The sequence below is a fragment of the Gracilinanus agilis genome, chromosome 1, assembly GCF_016433145.1.
Source record: "Gracilinanus agilis isolate LMUSP501 chromosome 1, AgileGrace, whole genome shotgun sequence".
In the NCBI taxonomy this organism is placed as follows: Eukaryota; Metazoa; Chordata; class Mammalia; order Didelphimorphia; family Didelphidae; genus Gracilinanus; species Gracilinanus agilis.
The window spans coordinates 800,513,787-800,539,749 of NC_058130.1; the positions used below are offsets into that span (position 1 = coordinate 800,513,787).

General features: G+C 43.5%; 1 protein-coding gene across 1 annotated transcript in view; it reads left to right on the plus strand.

Moving 5' to 3' along the window:
- Positions 1 to 371: 371 nt before the first annotated feature.
- The window catches only part of NUF2 (NUF2 component of NDC80 kinetochore complex), a 43,517-nt gene continuing 17,925 nt past the window's right edge, over positions 372 to 25,963 (plus strand). Inside the window, exons 1-8 of the mRNA XM_044658959.1 lie at positions 372 to 823; positions 914 to 985; positions 3,679 to 3,842; positions 5,710 to 5,784; positions 10,087 to 10,163; positions 10,876 to 10,937; positions 13,240 to 13,337; positions 17,906 to 17,979. Coding sequence (XP_044514894.1) covers positions 3,720 to 3,842; positions 5,710 to 5,784; positions 10,087 to 10,163; positions 10,876 to 10,937; positions 13,240 to 13,337; positions 17,906 to 17,979 — 509 coding nt within the window. The 5' untranslated portion in view covers positions 372 to 823; positions 914 to 985; positions 3,679 to 3,719. The remainder of the gene's footprint in view (positions 824 to 913; positions 986 to 3,678; positions 3,843 to 5,709; positions 5,785 to 10,086; positions 10,164 to 10,875; positions 10,938 to 13,239; positions 13,338 to 17,905; positions 17,980 to 25,963) is intronic.

A 25,963-nucleotide genomic window follows, 5' to 3' on the forward strand; every position in this document is an offset into this window, starting at 1 on the left:
GAGGAGGAAGGTGCAAATGCGGGTAGAAGTGTTCTGGCGTCAGCGCAGGGGAACTTAAGGCCACCAAAGAGGGGAAAGGGGCCTGCGCAGGTTCGGGGTTCCCCTGGGCTGCCAGGCCTCAGCGCACCAGTCATCTAGGCGGCCATGCAAGGAGGCTCCAGACCACTCCAGGGGCTTAACGAGCAGCAGCAGCCCAGCGCAACAGCCAGAGGATCGGCGAGGCCGATTTTGCAGTTGGCGCACCGCCAGCGCTTTCTTCTTTCGGAGTAGCCAAGGCCAGCGGGAGGCCGGCCAGTCCTCCGGGCCGGAGCCTGCCGAGCGGGCGGGGCCGCCTTCTAGAGGGGAGGTACCAAGAGCCAAAGCCCTGAGAGGGAGGGACGTCCTTCCCACCCCGCCCCCTTTACCTGGGCTCGGAGGGGCGGGCCGGGGGCTGGTCTCCAGCGGGGTGGGGCCTCCTCGCTCCAGGTGCTCGGAGTTCTCTCCAGGCCAACACGCCAGGCACGGAAGCCCGGACCGGGGCTACGACCGCTCCCGGAGGAGCTGGCCAGGGGGAGGAGGTGGGGATCGCGCCTCCCACATGCTGGGGGCCGGTGGCATGGGCGGGGCCTTGTGAGCGCAGCCGGAGCCGAGGATTGCTGGGCCTCTGCCTAAGTGTCCCTTCTTCAGCACCCCTCCCCCTCCCCCGGGCCCTGAGCTGTCCCACCACCCGCCAATGTTCCGGCTTCCACCACAGTCCACCTCCAGCTGCGGGACTCCCATAGGCTCAGGCTCAGGCCCCGCCCCCGCCCCCTGTGCAAAGGCCTGGACTAAGCCTCCCCTTCCGGTAATAAGGGCGACAGAATGCGGAAGTGGGGCAGAGGGAGGGGCGGGACTTCCTGTCGCAGCAGATTTGAAAAGGGATTTGGCTCCACAGAGAAGCTGTTGGTGAGCGCGGAGCCGAGCCGGGAGGCGAAGAGGCGAGACCCGAGGCTGGAAGCCCAAGGAAGTAAGTAGCCGCCGCGATCCCTGCTAGCTTGGCGGACAGGGACGAGGTGCCTTCCCGGCGCGCTTCTCCCGGGTGCCGTCGTTACCCCGATCCCTGTGGGGCCCCCGGGCTCAGGGGGAGGCGCCCGTCCTGGGGTTCCTTCCTTAGCTCAGGGCTTGGCGGGGTCGCACCGTTCAGCGGACGGACCACGTCCGTCTTCCGTCACCCAGGGTCCTCCGGGATGGGAGCGGCTTTCTTCCTCTGGAACCCTCGGGCCTGCGCGGCCCATCGGGAGCCCCGGGGACCCATTAGACAGCTGAGTAGGAGCGCGTTGGGGAGGTCCGTGACGGAGGGCCGGGCCGCGTTGACCCAGGAAGCTGAAGGCTCGCTGGCTCGGCCGGCTCGTTGTGGGAAAACCCAGCCGGGTCTGTGGCGTGATCTCGCCGAAAGAAGCGGAGGCTCCAAACTTCTCCCAGACTAGCCCAGCCCGGGGCATTCTGGGGCGTCCAGGCAGAAAACTCTGGGAAATGCGTGTGGAGGAGGAGGGTCCAGGTCCAGGCTGGGGTGTGCGTTTGGGGGGGTCTGACGAGGCTTAGGGGAGCTTAAGGACGCCAGAGATGGACTGAGGGCCCCGCGCGGGTTTAGGGGATTCCCCTGGACTGCCGAGGCTCTTCTGTTCCCTGCATTGGCCCTCCTGCCAGCGATGGCCCAGGGCCTTCGCGGAATGGCCTTATTCGGGTGGGGGACCTAGAAGGGTACCCCAATAATCCCGAACGGGCCGCGACTGACGGCTGTGATTACTGATCCGGATCTTCTAGTGGTGAAAAGTAGGAGATCTCCGAACCTGAGGGGCCCACTTCAAGGCCCGCCTTGTCTGCTGGTCAGCTCCGCTACTTTTCGGCCTTCTGGAACTCTGTTGGTACTTTTCTTCCCTCCCCTTCTACGGCCGGCCGTATGGAGATGATCCGGATCCATCTTCAGGCTTGTTACCTCCTCTGCCTGCCTTCAAGTGTGCCACGAAAGAACTCCGGGACTTCCGGGAATTCTCTCGTGGAGTCCGACCCGGTTGGGAGTTTTCTTGGCAGAAATCCTGGAGGGGTTTTCCGTATTCTTCTCGAGCTCCTTCGAAGGCTGGGGAAGCTGAGAAAAGCAGTGACGGGACTTGCCCGGTGTCCGAGGAAGGAAGGAAGAGTCTCCCTGACTGGAGCCTTGGCCCTCTGGCCACCTCCTCACCTGGCGGCCCCATGGACAATAAGGATATTATTAGCTCACTGACCTCCTGAATGTACTAGAAAATGATGATGTGTAGTAAAGGGACCCAGCTAGAAAGCCTTGAGCTTCAGCGACTAGATTTGAAAGCATGAAAAGACCTGAGTTTGAATCCTCCCTCAAATATTAATGAGCTGCGCCACCTCGGACACCTCCCTCTCCTCTCTTTAGGGAGGGTTACTGTGAGGACGAGATGGTAGAATATATCTAGAGTGCTGTGCAAACCTTAAAACATTTCCTAAGGACTTGCTGCTGTACTTACTGTAAGACGGCAACAGCCTTGCTGGACCAAAATCCCTGGAGCCCTTTGAGATAAGCGTCCCCCTGAGGTGGCCTCAGCCAATGAAATTGTAGCTACAGCCATCGCATTCCTCGTGGAGTGATTGTCAGCGAAGGCTTTCTGTGTCTTCCCAGAAGGGACATCCCTGACACTTGGGCTTTTTTGGGAAGCCAACTATTCATTCTGAGAGGCCCAGCAGTCCTTTGTCCCCGTTAGCCGCTTTCCCCCATGGCTGTCTAAGTTTGTGCGTGTGCAGTAGACCTGTGTGGCCAGATTTCAATGGCCCTTTGGAGCTGTTCTAGTGAGACTCTGCCAGTCACCCTTTCCTACTATGGCAGCCCCTCTTTGTCTTCAGTCAAAGCACAGAGTTCAGTGAAAGCCTTTTATTTAGCAAGTTCTCAGGTTCTCCAGTGCCCACGGGCTTCACTGCTTGAGCCATGGCAGAAATAAGTGCATTCGTGCATGCCTGGCCGTCCCTAGAGATAGACATGATGGATTGGGGGAAACAGTGATAGCACCAAGTCTATTTGGGACACTTCCTCAGAGCTGCACCTGAAACGGAAGCCGTCCCACAGCTCCATGAAGACCCCTGGTGGGTAGGACACTCGGAGAAGGGAACCAGGGACCGCGTGAAAATGGGTTACGGGTTAAGCACTAATGGAGAGAGAACAGAAGGCGAGGACAGGGACGCGCAGACAAAGAAAGTTCTGGCATTGGGTAGTCAGACAGCCAGTGAGCTCTGGTGGGCAGGAGCTTCGTCCTCGACTGCCCTATCACTACTTTTATTGGGATTACCACAGTATAGGGGGAAGGGGAGAGCCAAGTGCTCTGCTCCATTCACGTTATGAGGTCATCCTCAAGGATACAAACTAAGACAATACCCAGATTCCCAGTTCAGCATGTCGGGTTGTTTGATAGACGTGTTAATTGATTATTGCAGGGAAAATAGGGAGCCTGAGGTAACTGAGCAGTCTTCCGGAGTGTAGCCTTAGGGAATCTGGCCGGGCTGAGGTTCAGTTTAAATCAGGGTTACAGAAATCAATCATGAGCCATACAAGAGTCAGCTTTGAGCACTCTTAGAGTAATATCACAATTGATGTGTACCTGCATTGCTAGAGAAACCATTTAGACATGCTGCTAATTGTCAGTGACTTTCTCATTACAGGTTGAAGTTTTTCTCCTGTCACATCAGCAAGAGGGCCCGCCATGGAAACCCTGTCTTTTCCCAGACTAAATCCAGCCGAGATTGTGACGCATGTCCAGAATTCCATCCTGACGGGAGCTGATGGCAAAAACCTTTCCAAGAATGATCTTTTTCCCAATCCAAAGGTACTAAATACAGTGAGATGACGTTTGGGCAACTAAGCGGTTGCAGCGTAAACGACTACAAGTTCGGCCAGAGAAACGCCTCCTTCTTTTGTTTAATACAGAAGAGCTGCTTGCATACAGAGAGTCTGTCTGTATTTTCCATTGCATGGTTTATTTTGAATTGACATCGAAATAAGGATCAGCTAGGTGGCTCAGGGGACAGAGAGCCAGGCCTAAAGACAGGAGGTCCTGGGTTCAAATGTGACCCTCAGACACTTTCTAGTTGTTCGGCTCTTGGGACAAGTCATTTAGCCCCCATTGCCTAGCCCTTATTCCTCTTTTGCTTTGATCCCAGTACACAGTATTAATTCCAATGTGGCAGCTAATGTTTTTTGTTTTTTAAAGAAATAATGATAGGAGTGAGGGGTGCCATTTTCCTCCAGTTCTGTCCACAGGTTTGGGAAATGTAGTTGTTTGCCTCAAAATATAGCCCCCATAAAAGAGCCTTCTTAAAGGGTGCATAGTCTACCTACGGTTATAGTTATGTGTCTTCAGCTAGTCTATGTCAGAAGCTGGGCATGAGCTCCTGTGCCCCCAATCCACTGCTTCCTGCCCGCTCTTAAAACTTTAAATTAGCGTGTTGTTGTTTTTTTAATGAATAAAAATCCATTTACCTCTTAAAATTTTATCTTCCCAAATTCTATCCTTCGTGCTTCAGGTTCCCTTCTCCTGCCATCTAATGAATGATTTCACTGATTGGTCTTTGGTTAGTTGGTGAGGAAACATGTTCATGCCCTTATTTGTATGGCCAGACAAAAGCAGCCTTGAGGATGGGAAAGAACCTGAGTTGGGAGGCATCTAGTTCAGCCCCCTTGTATTACAGATGATGGAAACAAGGCCCAGAGGAGGTCAGTGGTTTGCTCAGGTTTCACAGCTCAGTTCTGAGACAGGATATGAACCCAGGACTCGGAAATTGTGACTTCCACACCCTAGCCACCCTGCTCTGCTACCTCAGTACTTTGTTTCAGTGTGATGTGGTGGAGGGAGTTGGCTTTGAAGTCAGGAAGACCTCATTTCCCATCTGACATTTACTTGCTGTATTACTCTGGGGAGATCCCTTAACTTCTCTGAACTTCAAGAACCTCTCCGGAATTATTGAAAAATCTCTGATGTCTTCATGTTGTCATTTGGGTTTGGTGGTACCTCTTCAGTATTATTTCATACTGGATGTGCTCTGAGATACCCACTGGGATGTCTACACCCTCTTCTCCTCCCCTTACCTGCCACTTCTCTGGATTGGCCTGGTTGAGAGAAGCTCTGGAAAGGTTTCAGGATGTCAGGAAAGTGAGAGGAATTACTTCTCTCAGGGCTTTCAGGGGTGGCCTTCACTTCTCCATCCTACTTAATGGAGATTCAGTGGAACTAGATTCCCTTATAAATCGGGGCACCCTACAATGCCAGTTGTACTGAGTCCCTGTCCTCCCTTTTAAAGTTGGGCTGGCATCCCTGGAAGAGGTGTTACGTTTTATAGACCAACCGTATTCCTGATTTCTCTAAGTGCAGAAGGTTGTAGGTGTGTCTAAGGGAGTTTCCACGTATTGACTTTCGTGATGTTGCTTTACGTGAGCTGGAGGGACCAACATCAATTCGAAGTCTCCATTCCTAGCCCATGTCTCTGTAGAGAGTTCGCCATACTATTGTGTAGTCGATTTGGAAAAAATGAAACTGAAGTTGAGGGAGAAAAGAATTGGGTAATTCCTATATTGGTATCCTTTTCCAGGAGTATACCAATCGCCATCAAATGCTGCAGCATTTATTTCAATGATAACAATATGGGGGGTTTTGATGCGAAAAACATGGATTTTGAAGGTCATTTTTTTCCTTGCAGCCAGAAGTCGTGCGCAGGATTTTTTTGCGAACTCTACAAATTGTATATGGGATTCCCTTGGACTCTTTTTACATGGTGAGTTTGCTTGGAGACTAATGGATGTCTGGATGTAAAGCGCTGCAGAAATGTGACTGTTTTTAAGATGTTTGAGAAACAAAAGTGTTCTTGTTGCTTCTCTCCTTCCCATCATGCCGAGTTGGTTCTTTGGAGGGACGTTCTGTTTCCTTTGGGTTCAGATTCAACCTTATTGGTTCTCGTATTGCTAAGGGTCAGTGATATGAACGTTTGTACATTTGAAGGCAGGATTAAGCCCACGGTGGAGAGGATACCTGCCCTCAGAGGTAACAGTGAGCCAGTGCTAACTAGTCTTCTTCTCATGAAGCCAGCACGGGTTGGAAAAGAGCCAAAGGAGGCAGTAAAGGTGAAAATAACTGGAAAACAATCCTTCTGGGCTCTCCAGGGCCACTCAGTGATGAGTGCTCTAGAGAAATCCCAAGTTCAGATCACTAGACATGTCTCTAGAACCTGCTTCATGAGAGGGATTATGCTTGTGGCTCTGGATTGGCTCTGGAGACCCAAAGACAAAAACCCAAATGGTCCCTGCATTTAAGAAGTGTTATAATAATACTACTAGGTGTATGTAGATGTTGTATAGATGGAGAGGGAGCCTAAAGTGGATACTACCCTGGTAAATAAGTAACAACAGTGATAGCCCAGATAGGTGGCTGGAGCAAGATCAGCTGAGGCTTGCCCTAGCTAGATGAGATGACCCCTCCCTCCTTTATAACCTTTGCCCAGGCAGGATCCCACAGGTCAATGGATGATATCCCTTCAGGTCCCACCTGGGGTTGATTGATAGTGTATGATGGGCTCATTGGCTGGTAAAGGGCTTGTCTCTGACTGCACAAGAAGCTATGAATAACCACTTCAGGAAGGTACTTTAAAGCTTTGACTGTATTTAAACAAAGAAGGGATAATGGGATTGGATAGAGGTATTTGGGAGACCCTAATTAAATTTGGTAATGATGACAATCCCTTAGAACTGTAGGCAAGTAATGAGTCAGGATGGTTAGCCCTCTGGCTCAGCCTGGCCACAGCCAAACCAGAGCAGGCAAATTGCTGTATGGTGTTTCAGCTTCTTCTTCTTTGCTAGTTGATATGCCTCACCAGTCTTTGGGATATCCACCCCTTTCCACCCTCTTCTTCTTCTCCTGCCCACTTTCCGGATCCCTCCCGGGCCCTGGGAAACCCAGATAGCTAAGATGATGGATTTCCTAATGTCTAGGGGCAGCAGCATTAGAAAGATGAAGATCTGGGTACAGGTTGTTGATGTTACAGGAACAAACAGGAGGATCTTGCAAGGTTGAGCCCAGCAAGTCTCAAGGATCCACAGATCTCAGGTCTCAGGGAAGGAAAGGACCTCCTGCCAGGGCGGTTTATACCCCCCTGGGCCAACTGCCCTCTCCTGTGTCCTCACGCCCCTCTGGGAACATTCCAACATCCAACGGATCCACCTGTCAATCATCAGTGTGGATTCCTGGCTCCCAGAGATTCAATATAACAGAAGTTTCACTCAAATGGTAATAAAAGGAAAGGAAGCGTCTGATTTTAACAAATTCTCCCAACCTGCATCAGGAGGCGGCTGTAGCTGACGTCTGCGCTTAGACAGCCTACAGGTCTCCTCCTTACTTCTAGGGGAATGAGACCGACGAGTCAATACGCTGCCCGCCACGCAGCTTTCGCATCTGTCAATGACAGATAATGATGTTAGTTTAAAATCTGTACGTAGATGGCCTTTATGATTCTTCAGCTGATATTGATTGGGTGTTTCAATTTTTTTCAATTTGTCTTAAATCAGCCATGCATTTATAAGCATCAGCCATGCGTCAGGCGCTATGCCGGGTGTCAAGGTGTCAAGTCTAAAACTGAAAACGAGGCTCCCTCGGCACTCCTGGAACTTGCATTCTTACCCTGGAGATCTGGTCTGGATTCTTAAGGCAGTGCCTGGCCCATAAGTGTTGACTGACTATTCCTCGCTTCCTCAGGCCTGAGAATTCATCGTGTTTTGTGCTGGGCAGCTCAGGAAGCTCCTCTAACCTTGGGTGCGATTGGCCCCCGCCTAAGGCAGGGTCAGGAAAGGAAGAGGCCACCTTTATCTTATGATGCAGAACAAGGCACGGGCTGAGAGTTGGCGGGTCTAGTTGAGCTCTCCTGATTTTAACTTGAGACTGTGCCCTCCTAGGCTTCCTTCTCCTCCCATCACATCAGGCCTCGCCTATTGCAATAATCTACTTGGTACACTACGTTTCATTCACTACGCATTTATTAAGCACCTACTATGGGCCAGGCAGGGAGGGATGGGGAGCAGCTTGGTCCATAGAGTTGAAACTGAAGTAACTAAATGAACAGGGGAATAGGGGAAATACTGGGGGGAGTCTGATTAACTGCCAAACGCTAACCACCCAGGGGCTCACCCCCACCCCCACCAGGAAAGGACCACCTGGGGAATGAATAGTGTCAGAAAACACCCAGGAAGGGTGGATAGCATTTGGGGCTGACTGCCCTGCTCACTAACCAGGGACTTCAGTCTCTCTACTGGGGGTCCTTTGGGTTGTGGAGAAGGAAGAAGAAACAGTTTGATAATAATAGGGAAGGGGGAAATGGGCAGGGTTTGACTATTCGAACGGGGAAAGCTCAACCCACTGTCACCTAGAATGGGGAGCTAAGCCGGCTTCCTCTAACACTAGCACAGACACTCTGGCTGGGACAGGAGAGACTGCAACGGGCTTGGAGACGAGGGGATTCTCACAACTGGTCCAGGCTGATCCTTTGATGACTTCGGGGTACAGAAACCAAATCCCTGCTCAGCCAGTAAAATCCAGTGGACGAGGAAGAAAGGCAATCTGTAATCTGTCCACCAAATTGCAGAGGCTTAACCTTATCTCAGCGTAGGCTCCCAAGATCTCCGCCAGGTCTCAGGTTGCAGACAAACTGGCAGGCAGGATCAAAGCTCCAAAACCTCCTTCCTCCAGCCCTGACAGTTCACTCTCTCCTTCTCTGCATTCCATTAAGAATGTTCCTGTCCACCAGCCAAGATTTTGCCCTTTGCTATCCGTGCATGTTTGCTTATCTACCTTAATTACTTTGTACTCTATCTTATAAATGTGACTGTAACAAAACCCAACAGAGGAACGAGTGGAAAGTCTCTTCCCTACAACAGCCTCCCCTCAGCTTCCGAGGCAATTTTCTAAACACGCAGGTCTCCGCCTTCCCCTGAACCACTCCAGGTTCTCTCTGGCACCTTCAGAATCAAACAGAAAATCTTGTAGTTGGCATCCAAAGCCCTCCCTTCCTTTTCTGTCTTCTTGATCTTTCTGGTCTCCTCTCCAGCATCCATTGGTACTGGCTTCCTTGCTGTTCTTCAAACAAGAATTATCTCCCAGGTCCAAGGATTGTTGTCCTTCATGCCCGGACGGCTCTCCCTCTTCATCATCTCTGTTTTCTGGCATCTTCAAGTCCCAGCTTCAACCAGAACCCTTTGCTAATACTCCAGAATGCTGGTGGCTTCCCTCTCTTGATTGCCTCCCCATTAGTGAGCTCCTTTAGCACAGGGATGATCCTTTGCTGGCTTTGTATTCTCGGGACTTAGTGTGGTGCCTACCACATACACAGCAGGAGCTTAGTAATGTTAGGGGGGTGAAGGGAGGAAGGGAGGATGGAATGGGAGAAAGGAGAGGAAGGTAGAGGAAGGAAAAGGAAGGTAGCAGTCCCCAGCCCCGGCAGGGGGAATTTGACCAGAGCCCCTTCAGGGCTCAAATAAAAGATCAGAGAGCAACTTGGGGTTTAGCTGGGTTTTATTTAGATTAGGAAAGGGAAGGTCTAGGAAAAACTAGGAGGTGGATCGAAAGGGAAAAAGGCGCAGAGAGAGAGAGAGAGAGAGAGAGAGAGAGAGAGAGATATCGATCAGGGTAGGTAGCAGCGGCCAGCCTCCAGGCTTGAGAGAGCAGGGAGACTCCAGGGCAGAGAGCCTGAAAAGGGGCCAAACTCTCTCTTTTACACTTTCTCTGACACCTCCCACAAAGGAAGTGTGGGAGGTGTCGGGGGAAGTTGTAGAAGGGAGTCCTGACAGATGTAGTCTCCCAGGCCTTTCAATGATTTTAAATGCCACAGTAACTATTGGTTGACTGACTGATTCGGATTCGATGAGCATGTATCTCCCTTTCCCCTGGAAAATGTGCTTTCAACAGTAGCTCTGTATTGGGGTTGGTGTCACACTGACGTTGTGGGATCAAAAACTGATCGGCTCTTTAGGGCTGAAAATAAGTTATGAATCTACCATTCTGGCCTGCCTGACATTTCCTCCATTTCTGTGTTTAGATGCCGGTGAATGCTGAAGTCATGTATCCCCAGATAATGGAAGGCTTCTTATTGTTGTGTAACATGTTTACTTACATGTAAGTAAAATTGTGGTTTGGGTCTTGTGTCAAGTTACTCTTTTAAAAACTAAAACCGATTGGAAAGGTTTTGTTTTTCTTCTTCCACTTGGTCTTTCAGAAGTAAAATGTAGTCAGATTAAACAGCCTCCATTGTGGGGACGAGCACTCGTTCCAGGTTATAAGAGGACTTTCAACTTGAGTTGTGCATGTTGGAATCAATTGCTCAATGTGGGCCATTTTACAGATGGGAAGACCAAAGCTTAAAAGGTTAAGTGCTTGACCAACATCCAGCTAGTTAGTGTCTGGGGCTATATTTTAATTCGGGCCTCCCTGACGTTGGTACAGTGCTCTATCTACTGTGCCACTCAGCTTCCTCTCTATTTCACATATGAGAAACTATGGCTCAGCAAAGTTGATATCTGCCCATGGTTATAGCCAGAAATTATCAGAGAAAACATTTGATCCCAGATCATTCTTGATTCTACTTTCCCACTAGAAGAAACAAAGAATGTGTAGAAATGTGGAGCAATATGAATAATGTAAAGGGGGAAAAGGAGAAGTAAGGGCAGTGAGTGTACTCAGCACAGTCATCTATAATGTCCAGGTCTGACAGCAAGGACTAGGGTAAGAAGAAGGCAAATTGTAAGTTATTGCTAAGTTGTGTTTGTGGTTGTGTTTATTTCTTCTTATCAAATTGAGTAAACACATATTGGTTCATCCAAATTCTCAGGGATTCTTTTCTTCGCATCTGTCGGGTGAATGATTTCGAGTTTGCCGATATTCTGTATCCAAGTAAGTTGAAATTTTTCTTCATTGCCGTAGCTCTCTTCAGTCTAATCTTTCCTTGTTGCCTTTCATACACAGAAGAGCCTTGGGAAGCTCACAGCTAAAGAAATTCACCGTTTTTAGGGGATAATAATTTAGGCCATTTATTATTTTGGAGCCCTCTAGCTAACCTCTTCTTCAAAAGAAAACCCGGGTACGATATGAGGAGTACGTAGCCTGCTGGCCCCTCCCAAGATCTTCCTTAGTTTACTAAAGAAAAAGTCTGATTCTTCTTAGAAAAAAGAAAAGTTTAACACTGTGAATGAGTGCATTTATTGAGGGTTTACTATGTGCCAAGCACCATGGATCTAAATTAGAAAGGCAAAGACTGTTCTTACCCTCAACAAGCTTGTGTTCTACTTGGCAAAACCTCACACATAGGGCATTGGTGTTCAAGGAGGGGCACTTTGCTTGGAGAAATGACAGATGGCCAATGGGGCATTAGGAGAGTAGATAAACACACCCACTCTTGAAGAAATGGGCTGAATTGATTCTAGAAGGAAGGCTACAGTCTATCTGGGGCAGGCAGCAGGGCAAATGGTGAGGAGCCTGTGAAGGAGAGGAAGGTGTGAAGTCCAACCTGGCTTTTCTGAAACAGTGTTATTGGAGAGGCAATCACCATTGAGGAGGGCTGTGCTGTTGAGTAGAGGGTCCTCCAGGGCGTAGTCCCTGGTGTGGGTGGCTGGCTCAGAGGCAGGTGAAAAGGGCACTGGAGGAAGGAAGTGGCAAGAGAGGGGAGGGATTTAGCCCAGAGTCCATCACATAGGAAGTGCTTACTAAACAAAACAATTGTTAATTCAAAGGAATGGAGCACCTACCTACCTGGATGCTTAAAATACTTAAAAGACAGTGCTGGGAAGGGATATGTAGCTTCAGGCAAGACACTTCCCTCCTTTTCTGATTTTTAGTCCTGAAATGGATATTTTATAGCACTTTTACAGTTATTAATTTATTAGAAAATAATAATTTTCAAAATTAGGTTATGTTTAACTAGCATAGACATGTTGACTTTTAAAAAATACCACCCCCTTCACCTCTAACTGTGTGTACATGCAGGTTTACACATAGCTCGAGCAAGTTGGCTACAAAGCTCTTTTTCCATTTACATATAAAAACAATTCTGAACATTCATTTTTTAAAAATTTTGAGTCCCAAATTCTCTCACTTCTTCCCTGAGACAAGCGCTTTGATCTAGGTTATATGTGTGCAGTCATGCACAACATATTTCCATATCAGTCATATTGTGAAAGAAAACACAGACCAAAAACAAAGTATGCTTTCGTCTGTGTTCAGACTTCATCAGTTCTTTATCTGGAAGTGGGTGGCAGTTTTCATCGTATTTCCTTCAGAATTATCTTGGATCTTGGTATTGCTGGTCATTCACAATTGATCATACAGTCTTGCGGTCGTTGTGGAAAATGTTCTTCTGGTTCCACACACTTCGCATCAGTTCGTGTGAGTCCTTGCCAGTTTTTCTAAGAGCGTCCTGCTCGTCATTTCTTATAGCACAAAAACATTCCATCCTCGTCATATATAGCACAGCTTGTTCAGCCAGTCTCCCATTGATGGGCATCCCCTCAATCTCTGATTCTTTGCCACCACAAAGAGAGCTACTATGGACATTCTTTTTTACATATAAATCCTTTCCTGTTTTTAAAAATCTTTGAGAGACAAACCTAGTAGTGCTATGGCTGGGTCGTGAGGTATGTGCAGTTTTATAGTCCTTTGGACAAAGTTCCAAATTGCTCTCCAGAATGTTCCAGATCAGTTCGCAATTCCACCAACAGTGCACTGGTGTCCCCATTTTATCCCATCCCCTCCAACATTTGTTATTTTCCTTGTCTGTCCAGTTAGCTAATCTGATTGATGTGAGGTGATAGCTCAGAGTTGTTTTAATTTGCATTTCTCTAATCAAAGGTTATTTAAAACTTATTTTTCATATGACTATCACTAGCTTTGATTTCATCTGAAAATTGCCTATTGACCTATCCATTGACCATTTCTCAATTAGAGAATAACTCATTCTTATGAATTTAACTTAGTTCTCTATATAGACTGCAATGGTTTAATGGAAAAATGGAACCAGTTGTTGAATCTAAGCTTTTTGGGGAATTGGGTTAGTTATTGACTACATGCAAACGGTATTATCTATTTTTAAAGCTGAATAGATATTATGCTAACACCCATGAAATGAATTTCCCAGTTTTAAGCTGTCCTGACATTCTTTAGAACTAGATGTATGCTGACATTATTTTGCTTTCCATTTCAGAAGGAAAACGTACATGTCGGTTTTTAAGTGCCATTATCAACTTCATTCACTTCAGAAAGTCCCGTCGAGAAGTATACATGGAACATTTAAGGAGATACGTAAGATGAAACGGTTTTTTGTTTTGACGTGAGATAGATCTTCCCAAAACATTTCCGGAATTGTAGTTGCCATTTTAAACAACTAGAAACAAGAGATTCCATCTTATGATTGAATATTTTTGAACTACATCTTTTCAGGGCACTGAATAGCAACGTGAATGAGACAGCCTATTCCCCCAAAATAACTTAGAATCAAGTTGAGAAGATAAAACAGGCATGAAAAAATAAAAAAATAAACTAAAATGGAATATAAATACTCAAAAGAAACCCAAACACAAAAACAAAAACAAAAAAAAAGAAACCCAAACAAAAATGTTGTGACAAAAGGAGGAAAAACTTAAGAAGGCTGGAGGAGATGCACCCTAAACTGAGTCTTAAGGACTGAGTAGAAATTCCGAGGTAGCATAGGAAGCACTTTCCAAGGAGAGTCCCATCTAAGACAATAGGAAGATCTTTGGGAAGCATCAGAATCCCTTGGCTTAAGTGTTGTCTTTTTACTAACCATTTACAGATTGTGTCACTTTGGGCCAATCTTGTAATTTCTCCGAGTCCTCGTTTCCTTATCTGTAGAACGGTAATATAAAACACTTTGTAAATCACTCTATAAAAGAGCTGTCGTTAGTCTTCTAGCTATGGGCAGGGTGAGATGTTACATGTTCCAATAGTGGGACAGGTTAAAGAAACGTTGAAGAACAATCCACTTGGTCAGTAGTTTGTAAGTGTGACTACGGGAGTCAGCTTGTTGAAGTTCTTAAATGCTCACCTGAGATTTGCAAGCGTTCTTCCATAGGCAAAGCAAGTACTCAAGTGGCAGAATGTTAAAAATAGTCCTCCTTCCCATTTAGGCTTCTGTCACAAAAAGTATAGCAGGCGGACATCAACTTAGGAAAATGTGTGGGCTTGTTCCAACAAGTTACCAACATCCATCCTGGAGCCAAGAATTTGAGGGATTCAGCATATAATCAGGAGAGATTGACTTGGCCAGAGGATAGGCGGTAGATACTGTTATGACACATGAAACTGTGGAAGGATTTGGAGATGTTGAGTCCAGAGAATGGAAGACTCAGGAGTGGCTTTAGGGCATGATAGCCTTGAGGTATGCCAGTAGCAGAATAAGGAGAAGAGCCTTGCTGCCTTAGACATAGGAAAGACAACCTGGATTTGACCTGCCCTCCACGATAGCTGTGGGACCGTATGCAAGTCAGCCCCTCTGAACTGTGTTACAAATAAAATTGATATAGAGGGATATATATAAAGCTATTAGGGTTTTATTAACAGTCATATTGATCATTTAAAAAAACACAGGCCTGCTAAGATCTAATTCAAATGCCCCACCATGCTTTCCCCCAATCCCAATCTCCCTATTTAAGCTTCTGTTTATAGTCTTACTTCACCACGTAAGGACAGGAAGCCCGTTGAATCATGGAAAATGTAGTTTGTAAGAGATCTAAATGTCCACAGGAAGTTTAGATTAGGGATCTCAACACTAAGCTCAAGGACCCCAAATTTCCAATATCACAACTGGTACCACCTGGGCGGCTTTGAGGGTCTCTACAGGACCTAAGTCAAGGCTGTTCATCAGGCATTTATCAGGTTGTAGCAGCACATTGGGAGTAGAGACAGAAAATGAAGCCCATCTTTTCCTCAAAGAACATTCTGTTTGGGCATGAATATGGACAGACATAACTAAGCAGGAATTAGTGAAAGAAAAAGCATGTATTAAGCACTTCTTAAGGGGGGGGAATGTGCTTGTGGGATGTTCTGGAAATGGATGGGGGGATGTGCTTGATTCTAGGTGAAGTTTGCCTTTCAGAGCCTTAGGTCACAAGAGCAGGTCTGAGCTCTGCTGGCATAGAGGTGGGATAGAGCAGGGATAGCCAGATTGTAGGTGACCCCGTTTGGAAATGGCCAGAAAGCACTGACATCTAAGGGAATCAAGAAGGTCTGAAGATCACATGAGAATGTATATTCTGAGGCATTCTGTAACCCATAATGTCCTCTATAGCAGCCGCTAATGACAGGAGAAGTATTTGAAGGGCTAACATGTGGGAAAGTGTTTAGAGTTGTGCTTAGCCTCCTAGAATAGAACTGGGAGCAAAGGGCTGAAGTTACAGGGCCACGTAGCCAGATCTGTCCCCCAAATCTAAGACCATTTAATAAGACCAATCTAATACCATCTTTGTATGTATTCATATACCCAGTTGTGTGGTGGTGATTTTTTTAAAGATTGTTAAAAACACCAGAGGTTTCAAGAGGGAGAAAAAAAATCATTAAAAATCTCTAACCCCAAAATTAGAAGGATGAGGATTCTAACATCATAAAGATCATGGTCAACTCTAATGAAATATTTCAAACTCAAGGAAATTGGACCAATCAATGCTTGGTGAAAAATAGAACCCTGTGGTATCTCCAGAAAGAGATACAGCAGCCATCAGATGATAATGGGGAGCTCAGATGGTAGAAGTGAGCCCCATTATTAGGTACATAAGTGATCTCAACTACCACAGGACAAAGTTTATAGCAGGCATTGGACTGAAGAGGGAGACCAGTCTTGTGTCAGAAACTGTAATTCCACAAGGACTCTAAAGAGATTAAAAAAGAATAAGTATATAGATGAATAAATTTCAAACTGGGCAAAAGAAAAAGAGAATTAATGAAGAGAATAAGGTAAAGGAATTCTTAGAAGTCAAGAAGACAATCAACTCATTGAAAAAAATGGAGCATTGCATGTCATGTTCTACACTTGGATACCTATGCAATGGAACTAAAAGATAAATCTCTTATTCCTTTAAGAATACTAAATTGATCTTGTTTATGTTGTGAATTTTTATAAATTAAGGCATATAATGAGCATCTAATATTTACCAAAATTTCTAGGATGCAGTAAAAATTGTCCTGGGGGGGCGGGGGGATCTATATGTGTGTCTGTGTGTGTTTAACAAAGTAGAAAAAGAGGATAAATTCATTGAATGTTGTGGAAGAATCCACAAATCTGATGAATATGGAGAAGCTTGTAAAGACCTAGATTAACTGATGCAAAATGAAGTCAACAGAAGCAGAAAAATATTGGTCTGTCTTTGGAGAATCATATTAAAGGGAAGAACCAACAACCCAAAATAATCAATTAAAGATGAATGTTGTGAAATTATAAAGAAACTTAATCCCCAGAGAGTAGATATGGCACCTCCCTTTGTTTTTTAAAGGAGCCATACCACAGTTGTGTGATAATTGGGGCAAAGTAATCATCATTTGATATCCTTTAGAGCAAAGTTTTATTGATGTTTTTTGTTTTTACATCACAGTCATTTCTAACATACATCTTGCCTAGTCACGCCTTAAAATATCATAATGGGAATTGATGCTTAAGTTGGTGTTTAGATCCTCAAATCCCATCTAGCTCTCATGATTCTCTGATTATAATACTAAGGACATTGACTATATAACCAGCTCTTAGTTGTATAAAAATTTCCTGGATGCATGGGAATTCTCTTGGAAGTCTTCCGAACTCATAGTATTGTCCACAGTTCTAGAAGTTAAGGTACATTATTTGACTAATATGGAATAGTACTTTCAACTTCTAATTAGAATAGGTTATTTTAGCTATTGTTTTGTTGGATTTTTTTTTGTTATATGTTTGGTATTGTATATGAAAATCGGTCCAAGGCACTTCAACAAATAGATCTATTTTTCATTTCTCTAGTCTACAAAAATGGTAGCGATAGTATTCTCTTTCCTAGGAAATCTTAGGAAAGGCCAGAAGCTTCCTTGGCAATGGATTTTTGTCACAAAAAAGACCAGAAATAAATTCAAGAAACCATATTCCTATCTTTTAGCAGAAATGGAAACTTACTGATTTGGAAGTAGAGAAATATAGAACTCTTGTCTTTTTACTTTCCCTACAAACAGCATAGAGCAGTGATGGGCAAAAATACAGCAGTTGGGCCAGATGTGGCCCCCTGAAATGTTCTGTCTAGCCTCGCTAACATTATTCCTAATCTGACGAATACAATGAGTAGGATACAATACAATGAAACTTCGAAAGAGTTGCCTTAGAAACAGACTGACAGAGGAGCATTTCCTTTCCTTTGTCCCCTCTTTAAGAAGTTTGCCCATTACTGGTATAGAGCATTGGACGTGAGAGTTCTTGATAAATGTTTACTCGATATTCCCTGAATAGATTAGCACTTAAGTAAAGGCTTTTTGTTCTACTTGTTCTCTACCGTAGAAGGCCCAATGCAATCTGAAAAGGCAAAGACAAATGCTGTGTCCCTTCACCCCCCCAATAGCTATTCAAAATGCTAGTTTAGACCTAGGAGGAAAAGTCATTGGTGGATCCTCCACTGTAAGACCTCAATCCATTTTTGTTTATCTCCTGACATTATCTACATGTCACCAAGAATCTCTTCTTCCAGCTCCCAACCATGCCTTAAAGCTCTTATTTCTCATGGGAGTATAGAATGGACCAGTAGCCAAATGACCACATTTTCACATAACCAGATGTGACTGGTTATATTGTTATATGGTTATATTGGGCTCAGATGATAAGTTCATTGCAATTACTTTCACAGAAATCCTCTCTGGACAAAATGCAGCAACTCCATGTAGCCCAACAGGAAGCGTTAATGAAGCTGGAGAAACTTAAGTAAGTTGAAAACTTATGACCATTTTAAGTAGACACTTAAACCTTGGAATGGTAACTGTTTGGTGCCCAGTAGTACATTCTGAAATGGCTTTTTTTTTTCTTTTTGTTTTCCTTAAGAATATTTTTCCCTGGTTACATGATTCATGATCTCCCACCCTTTTCCTCCCCCCTCCCGGAGCTGACTAGCAGTTCCACTGGGTTATACATGTATCATTGTACAAAACTATTTCCATGTTATTCATATTTGTGAAATGACTTCTTAATGTTAAGTAGAGCAGCTCAGCTGGTTTTTCTTAAAAAGAAAAAAAGCTTCTTTTCTTTTTGACTTCTGCTATATGATCTCTTCCTTTACTGTTCTTGTGGTTAGTGTGTGTCACATTACTTAGTCCAAGAGCCATCATCTTGCATATCTGGAAGTCTCTCTCTTAACTCTCTAAAATCTCTTCTGACCAGTTGGTTTCAATATTTCTCATTTGTTCCGTTGTCACTGGTTCACAAGTTTGTATAGGAGAAAGAAAATCACTTGGAATTAGGACTCGTAGACCTTCAGTATGAGTTTCTAAACCATAAAAGAATCTTCTTTCTTTCTCTGTTGGTGTCTTACTGTTCATCTATTTTAGGGAAGACTTTGTTTTGGTGCTAGTTATAATCACCTTCAGAAGTCCAGCAGAACATAAAATAGTCCATAGGGGTCAATAGGACAACTGGAATCCAAGAGTAAACCTGACTCTGAATTGTCTCCTCCCCCCAAAAGGAGCTAGGATAGGGTCAGATGGGACTGCAGTGGTCTGTAGAGCCTCTAATCAGCATTTCCTTTTTATGAGATGGTGAAATATAGCTGTCCAAGTCTTTCCTGCCAGGATTCTCCTCATTTTTTCTCTGAATTCTATCCAACTGCTCCCAGTCAGTCTCTCTTTATTAACCCTTAATTTTATTTTTTGAAATCATTCCATCATAGTCATCTCACACCCATGCCCTCTGTCTATATATTCTCCTTCTAAGTGCCCTAATAATGATAAACTTCTTAGGAGTTACAATTATCGTCTTCCTATGTTGGAACATAAACATTTTAACCTTATTGATTCCCTTAGGATTTCTCTTTCATGTTTACTTTTTTATGCTTCTCTTCAGTCTTGTATTTGAAAAATGTTTTTGATTCAGCTGTGGTCTTTTCCTCAGGAAGGCTTGAAAGTGCTCTATTTCTTTAAAAGTCTATTTTTTTCCCCTGAAGCTTTTTACTCTGTTTTTCTGGGTAGGTGATTCTTGGCTGTGATCTTTGCCCTTTTGCCTCTCAGAATATCATATTGTAAGCACTACCATCCTTGTTTTATTCTAACTCTGGCTACTCTTATAATCATTAATCTGGGATAAGATTGATGCCACCTTGACTGACAAAGATGGCAGTTGAGAGATTCAGAATGTTCCCAGGTGCTGTGAGCCAGGGGCAAATGTTGGTTAGCCCCACCATATATATATATATATATACCCCCTTACAGCTACAGTGGAAGAGGTCTCTGCACTCAGAGGCTCAGAACTGGAGATCTCAGATCTCTGTGTAGAAACTTGAGCAAGCCTCTGTGAATCAAACTGGGCAGAGGGTGGCTGAAGGATGGTTAAATGGTGGAAGGGTGGTTGAAGAAGAAGAGGGTAGGAAAAGCCTGACTCTCTTTCCTTGCTAGACTATGAAAGCTAGTGAACCATCAATACCTTGGGTGAGAGAGCTGAGAGAATACAAAGACCATCAATATCTAACTTCAGCAATAGCCTTCTCTGTTCTCTGGCTTGGCTATGGCTAGGTCCAGTCAGAGATAGAGAGAGGGTGAAGACCTCAAGCCTCCCCCAGTCTAGCAGCTTTCAATCCTGATTATCAGTTAGTTCAATAGTCAATAGAGCAATAGGGTTTCCAATCCCCAATCCTTTACCTTGTTATCCTTTCCCTATCAATAGATAAACAGTGTTTAATAGCAAGTACCTTCCTGAGTGGTCATTCTATCGTAACCCTTAGGAAGGGAGTTCAAATACACAGTCAGATCCTAATCATTATCCAAAGCTAATCAATAGCCCATTACTAATCTATCCAACCCCAGGTTGGGCCTAGAGATGTTAACCATCCACCTAACCTCTCAAAGGTCCTCACTTGGGCAGCTGTTAAAGGAATCACTGACAGGTTAATCAACCAAGCCTATCAGGGAGAAGGGGATAATTTACAGCAGCAGCCAGGGTGAGAGGAGTAGGTGTTCCTCCCTGCCAATTGCAGTTGAGGAGATCATAGACAGATACACATCATTATACATATATCTTCACTACCGCCATTCTTTTAACACTAAACAGTATTTGAATTGTTATTGTTTCGTTCTGGCTGCTTGCAATAACTTCTCTGAAGAGTTTTTATTTTAGCATCTCCTTTAGGAAACAATTAGTGAATTCTTTCCATTTCTATTTTACCCTCTGGATCTAGGATATCAAGGCCTAATCATTCTCCGACTATACTTGGATAGAGCCCCTGAAGCTGCAGCTGCCATCACACTTAGTAGACAAGCTATAACTTTTTTTATTTTTTATTTTTTAATGTTTTTAAATTTTCATTTAATTAATTAATTTAGAGTATTTTTCCATGATTACAAGATTCATCTTTTTTCCCTCTCCTCCCACTTCCCCCCTCATAGTTGTCATGCATTTCCACTGGGTTTTACATGTGTCATTAATCTTAAGGTAAAACTGGAGTTAACTTATATTTTACCTGGGTTCAGAAGGGTGAGTAGGAGACAGGAATGGACAATAGTCTAGGACCAAATAAGTTAGGGAAATTGGGTTTGGCAGTTTGGGGAATGGCAGTTGACAGGAGTGACTATTGGGCCTTAACTGTCACACTGATCCACCTAGCCAGGGAGTCTGTGAAACCAAGAAGTGAGTAGACTGACAAGAGGTTTTATAAACAATGAACTATAGTCTGAAAGAGGGGAAAAGGAGGTTCTATTCTACCACTCTATGGGCAAGCCTCAGGGTCAGGGAATGCACTTATCTACACTAAGCTAGAAACTATGGCAGGGCAGGGCACAATGGAGATCAAGAATGAAAGTGGGATCCTCACTGCCGAGTCCTGTCAAAATCCAGCAATGATACAGCTTTCCCAGGTCTTCAGCCAGTACTCCTTCCATTGGGTAAGTCAGGGAGCTAAACCAACCTGAGCTGACCAGCAACCCAGGCTAGGTTTTATAGTCTCAACCAGACCTCCCACAGGCAGATGACTTTCCTCCTCCTGGATATCAGGATACAAACTCAGAAATGTTTTGGATCATTACCTTACAGCTAGTAGAGAAATCCATTATATTCAATTGTGCTACAATGTATCCGTCTCTGTGTACAATGTTCTCCTGGTTCTGCTCCTTTCACTCTGCATCACTTCCTGGAGGTCTTTCCAGTTCACATGGAATTCCTCCAGTTCATCATTCCTTTTTTAGCACAATAATATTTCATCATCAACAGACACCACAATTTGTTCAGCCATTCCCCAGTTGAAGGGCATCCCTTCATTTTCCAATTTTTTGCCACCACAAAGAGCACAGCTATAGATGTTTTTGTGCAAGACTTTTTCCTTCTGATCTCTTTGGGATATAAAACTAGCAGTGGTATGGCTGGATCAAAGGGGAGGCATTCTTTTAGCTCCCTTTGTACATAGTTCCAAATTGCCATCCAGAATGATTGGATCAATTCACAATTCCACCATGTTATAGATAATTCATAGTGTAAAGATAGATTTGTTAGGATAGAAAGTAGGCAGCTAAAAGCAAACCTTGGCTGACTTTATGAACATTCTAAGATGGAATGAAGAGAGGTTTGAAAAAGGAGAGTGATCTTGGCTGAACTGAAAGAAGGAGGGTGGATCTGTTGTCCAGTTAGCCGAGCCTCAAAATACCTGTGGATTTGGGGATTTTAAAAGAAGATAGAAAAGATCATCTGTCAAGACAGCATAAGTTGAGTAAAGGTTTTAAATCTGCAGCTGGTGGACAGCTGACAAGATAGCCTTTTCTCCCTAGAGCCTCACTGGACTGACTTACTGATCAAAGATTTTGTTCCTGGTTCCTGTCAACATGTAGGATCACCTTGAACCTGAGTTGTGAGAATCCCAATCTCCCAGCCCTCTCCAGCCTCTGCCAGGGTTAATAGCCAGTCAGCACTTAGTTTAGCAGAGAAGCCAACCTGTACTTGACATTCCAGTGTCAGTTAGTGAATTCCCTATTAGTTAGTCATTCCTCTCCCACTTTCCCACCTTAACCCCATTAAATCTGGTTTTATATACTTTCTGTTGTCTCCTCTAAACCCACAAGAACCCACACTTAAGTCACCTTATCCTCCCTGGTATCCCTGGCTAGTTTGGTGGACAGTTAAACTGCCAACTGTCAGTTACCCAGCTTGTGGTTTTATCTAGTGTATACATTCATCCCTTTACCTTGTGGGTGCTGACTGTGTCCCCATTTGTGTGATTCCCTGGCTGACACCAGTCTGTCAAACCCCCTTTTTATTTCCACCAGCAATGCATTAATGTCCCAATTTTAACACATCCCCTCCAACATTTATTACTTTCCTTTGCTGAAATGTTAGCCAATCTGCTAGGTGTGAGACGGTAGATATGTTGGGTGAAAGAAAGGTAGGAGGAGAAGGAAGGGAAAGGAAGGTGGTCAGTCCCCAGCCCTGGTGGGGAAATTGACCCAAGCCCTTTGGAGTGTAGATCCTAATCTTTAGGTAGAAAAAATCAGGTTAGTCTCTAAGGGTATTTAACCGGATTTTATTTAGATTAGAAAAAGTTATGTAAGGGAAAGGCTAGGAGTACAACTCTGATGGCTTCTCGCTCTGAGGGAAAAAGGTGCCCAAAGCACCCAAGCCCCTCCCTCTCTCTCTCTCTCTCTCTCTCTCTCTCTCTCTCTCTCTCTCTCTCTCTCTCTCTCTCTCTCTCTTATACTTTCTCAGACACCTCCCACAGAGGAAGCAGAGGTGTCTGAGGAAGTTGTGGTAAGGAGTCCTAGGAGTTGTAGTTTCCCAGGATTTAGAACATCTTAAAATGCACATTCTTCCCTCCTCCCCCCCCCCACCATGATCCTTTGGGTGACCAGCCCCCCCCCAATGGATCATAACAAACATAAATAAACTTACAATCATAATAAAATAAAAGGTATATACATCAATATAAGGGGAGAATGGCAACAATTTTTACAAAAAAAGAAAATCAAATACTTGGCATTTTTTTTTTTTTTTTAACAAAAAAAATTCAGGCCGCAGTCCCCTTCTTTCACAACAAAATATATATACATATAAAACAAATGCATTTAACAGAACAAATGAATTTTTAACAAGATAAATGAATTTAAAACAAATCCCCCCTGTCCCCCCAAGTTAAAATTTTGCATATCTGGTTTTTCTCTGGATCTTCTAGATCAGTGTGCGATCTCCACAGGCATCTTCATCTGGATTCCAGGAGGCAGTAAACTTCTTTCACTAAAATAACTTAAAAAAGTCTTTTCATATGAAATTAAAACACATTTCCCCCCTGAGAAGGATAGAAAGAAACACTAACATGCACAGGGATACAAGGCTGAGGCATATGAATCACTGCCAATTAAAGTCATTAGAAAATTAGCACAAAAAAGCCAAATAACTATTGGATGAAAATTCTAAACATCCAATCCTAAATTTTGTTTGGAAAAAATCACAATAGGTCATTGAATAATATCCAATTAAAGCAATCCATGTCCAACATCATGTATGTACCAACTTACAGCCAGGACCACAGTCAACCACCATAGTAAGAAAATTACGGAAAGGACTAGATTTTTATTTATTGGTCTTATATTCATCGTTTCTTCTTTTGTTGTTTCTTCTCAGGGATAGGATATGGAGCCATAAGAGCCAATTGTTAGGTACTTGATATAAATTTCACAAGCAGTGTAGTACAAGGAGTCCTGTGTCTTAACGTATCACAACCTTGAGTCTCACACTAGGTTCAAGTCCTTTTTTATTGGTTTCTCTTTTTTGACTTGTGTGCTCTTTTGGCATCGTTCAGGTTAAGTACATGCTGCTTTGGCACTATGTAGATGTCCATGCGTCTTTGGCACAGTGTAGATGAGGTCTATGCTCCTTTGTGATTCCATTTCTTTGAATCAGACATATGTACTACATCCCATAAATAGCAAAATGCCAATGGCAGTTTCAGTAGTCTAAGGCTTTTGGGTAGGCAGTTACAGTTAGAACTAATGTATATACTAAACCTATACTAATCTAATAATCAAAAACTCTTTCAATTTAGATAGATGACATATGCTTAGGAAAAATTAAAATGCACGTGCAATTATAAAAAATTACTAAAAATTCAAATATATATATATATCTCCTATAATCAGTAACAACCAAAAGTATGTATATGTATATGTATATATATATATCTTAAAATTAGTGTCACTTAAGGAGAGGTAGAATATAAAGGTATAAAGGTTCTTACCCAAGAATTTAGATGCATTTCCTCTTAACTTAGCCATGGTCCAAGCATGAGTTCAAATGAGGTAAATAAAACAATAAATCATTGAAGAAAATACAAAAATTTCACAAAAAGCACAAAATGCAAATCAAGTTAATACAGATTACTAATACAGGTTTTTCTTGAGATAATATATGTTCATATCTTCCAAACACACAAAATACAAGTTTTCCAAATTATCAATACAATACATGTTGTTATGGACTTCCATAAAGGCACATACCCAGGGTCAAATACAGGATGACACAAATAAAGTAAGGGGGTAGATAGGCACTGTATTGTAAAAACTATTTCTTCTCCTTTGCTATTTTGACGAGAGACAACTGAAAAGGATTAATAGCAACAGACAATAAAAGCAATAGAGTTTAAGGGACACCAACTTCTGCCCCACATGGAGGGGCAGTAGCACCCTGAGTAGTTCGTGAACAAACTCCACTTAAAAGATATTGTTGTGGGGTCATTTGGTTTGAGTTATCTGCCTGATTCGTGTTCCTAGAATTATCAGTTCTGAAATTGCGATTCCCATACTTATTGTTCTGATAGATGTTGTTCCTGAAATTATTGTTTCTGTAGTTGCTATTTCTGAAATTATTGTAGCTATTCGTATTATTATTTCTAATTGCCTGGAATAGATTTCTTTTTTTTAAAAACCCTAATATCTTTTATGTATATGCTTCTATATTAATTGTATTTGTTACAGGGCTAGGCAATGGGGGTTAAGTGACTTGCCCAGAGTCACACAGCTAGGAAGTGTCCAAGGCCAGATTTGAACCTAGGACCTCCCATCTCTAGGCCTGGCTCTCAATCCACTGAGCCATCTAGCAACCCTCTCTGGAATAGATTTCTGCAATTCATCATTACATATCCTTCTTCTCACAGAAGTGGCAGGTCAGAGATGGATAATTAGACTCTCAGAGAGGGGCAAGTGGAATTGGTGTAGTATCATCATGCCCTCTTTCCTGATTTTCTAGTTTATTATGTAATGATTTCAGTTCTTTTTGTATTGTTTCCCATAGATCATTAGTTTCTGCTGTTTTCTCTGCATGTCCTTTTGAGACATACACAAGCAATTCTCCTTAACTAATTATAAGAGATTTAGAACACTTTTTCATGTGCTTATTGATAGTTTTGATTTCTTTATTTGAAAATTGCCTATTCATGCCCCTTGCCCATTTATCAATTGGGGAATGGCTTGATTTTTTTTTTTTATTCAATTGATTTACTTCCCTATAAATTTGACCTCTGTCAGCAGTTTCTGTTATAAAGATTTTTTTCCCAATTTGTTGCTTCCTTTATAATTTTGGTTGCATTGGTTTTGTTTGTACAAAACCTTTTTTAATTTAATGTAATCAAAATTATTTATTTTACATTTTGTAATTTTTTTCCAGCTCTTGCTTGGTCTTAATAACTTTCCTTTCCCACAGATCTGAATACTGTACTATTCTGTGTTCACAT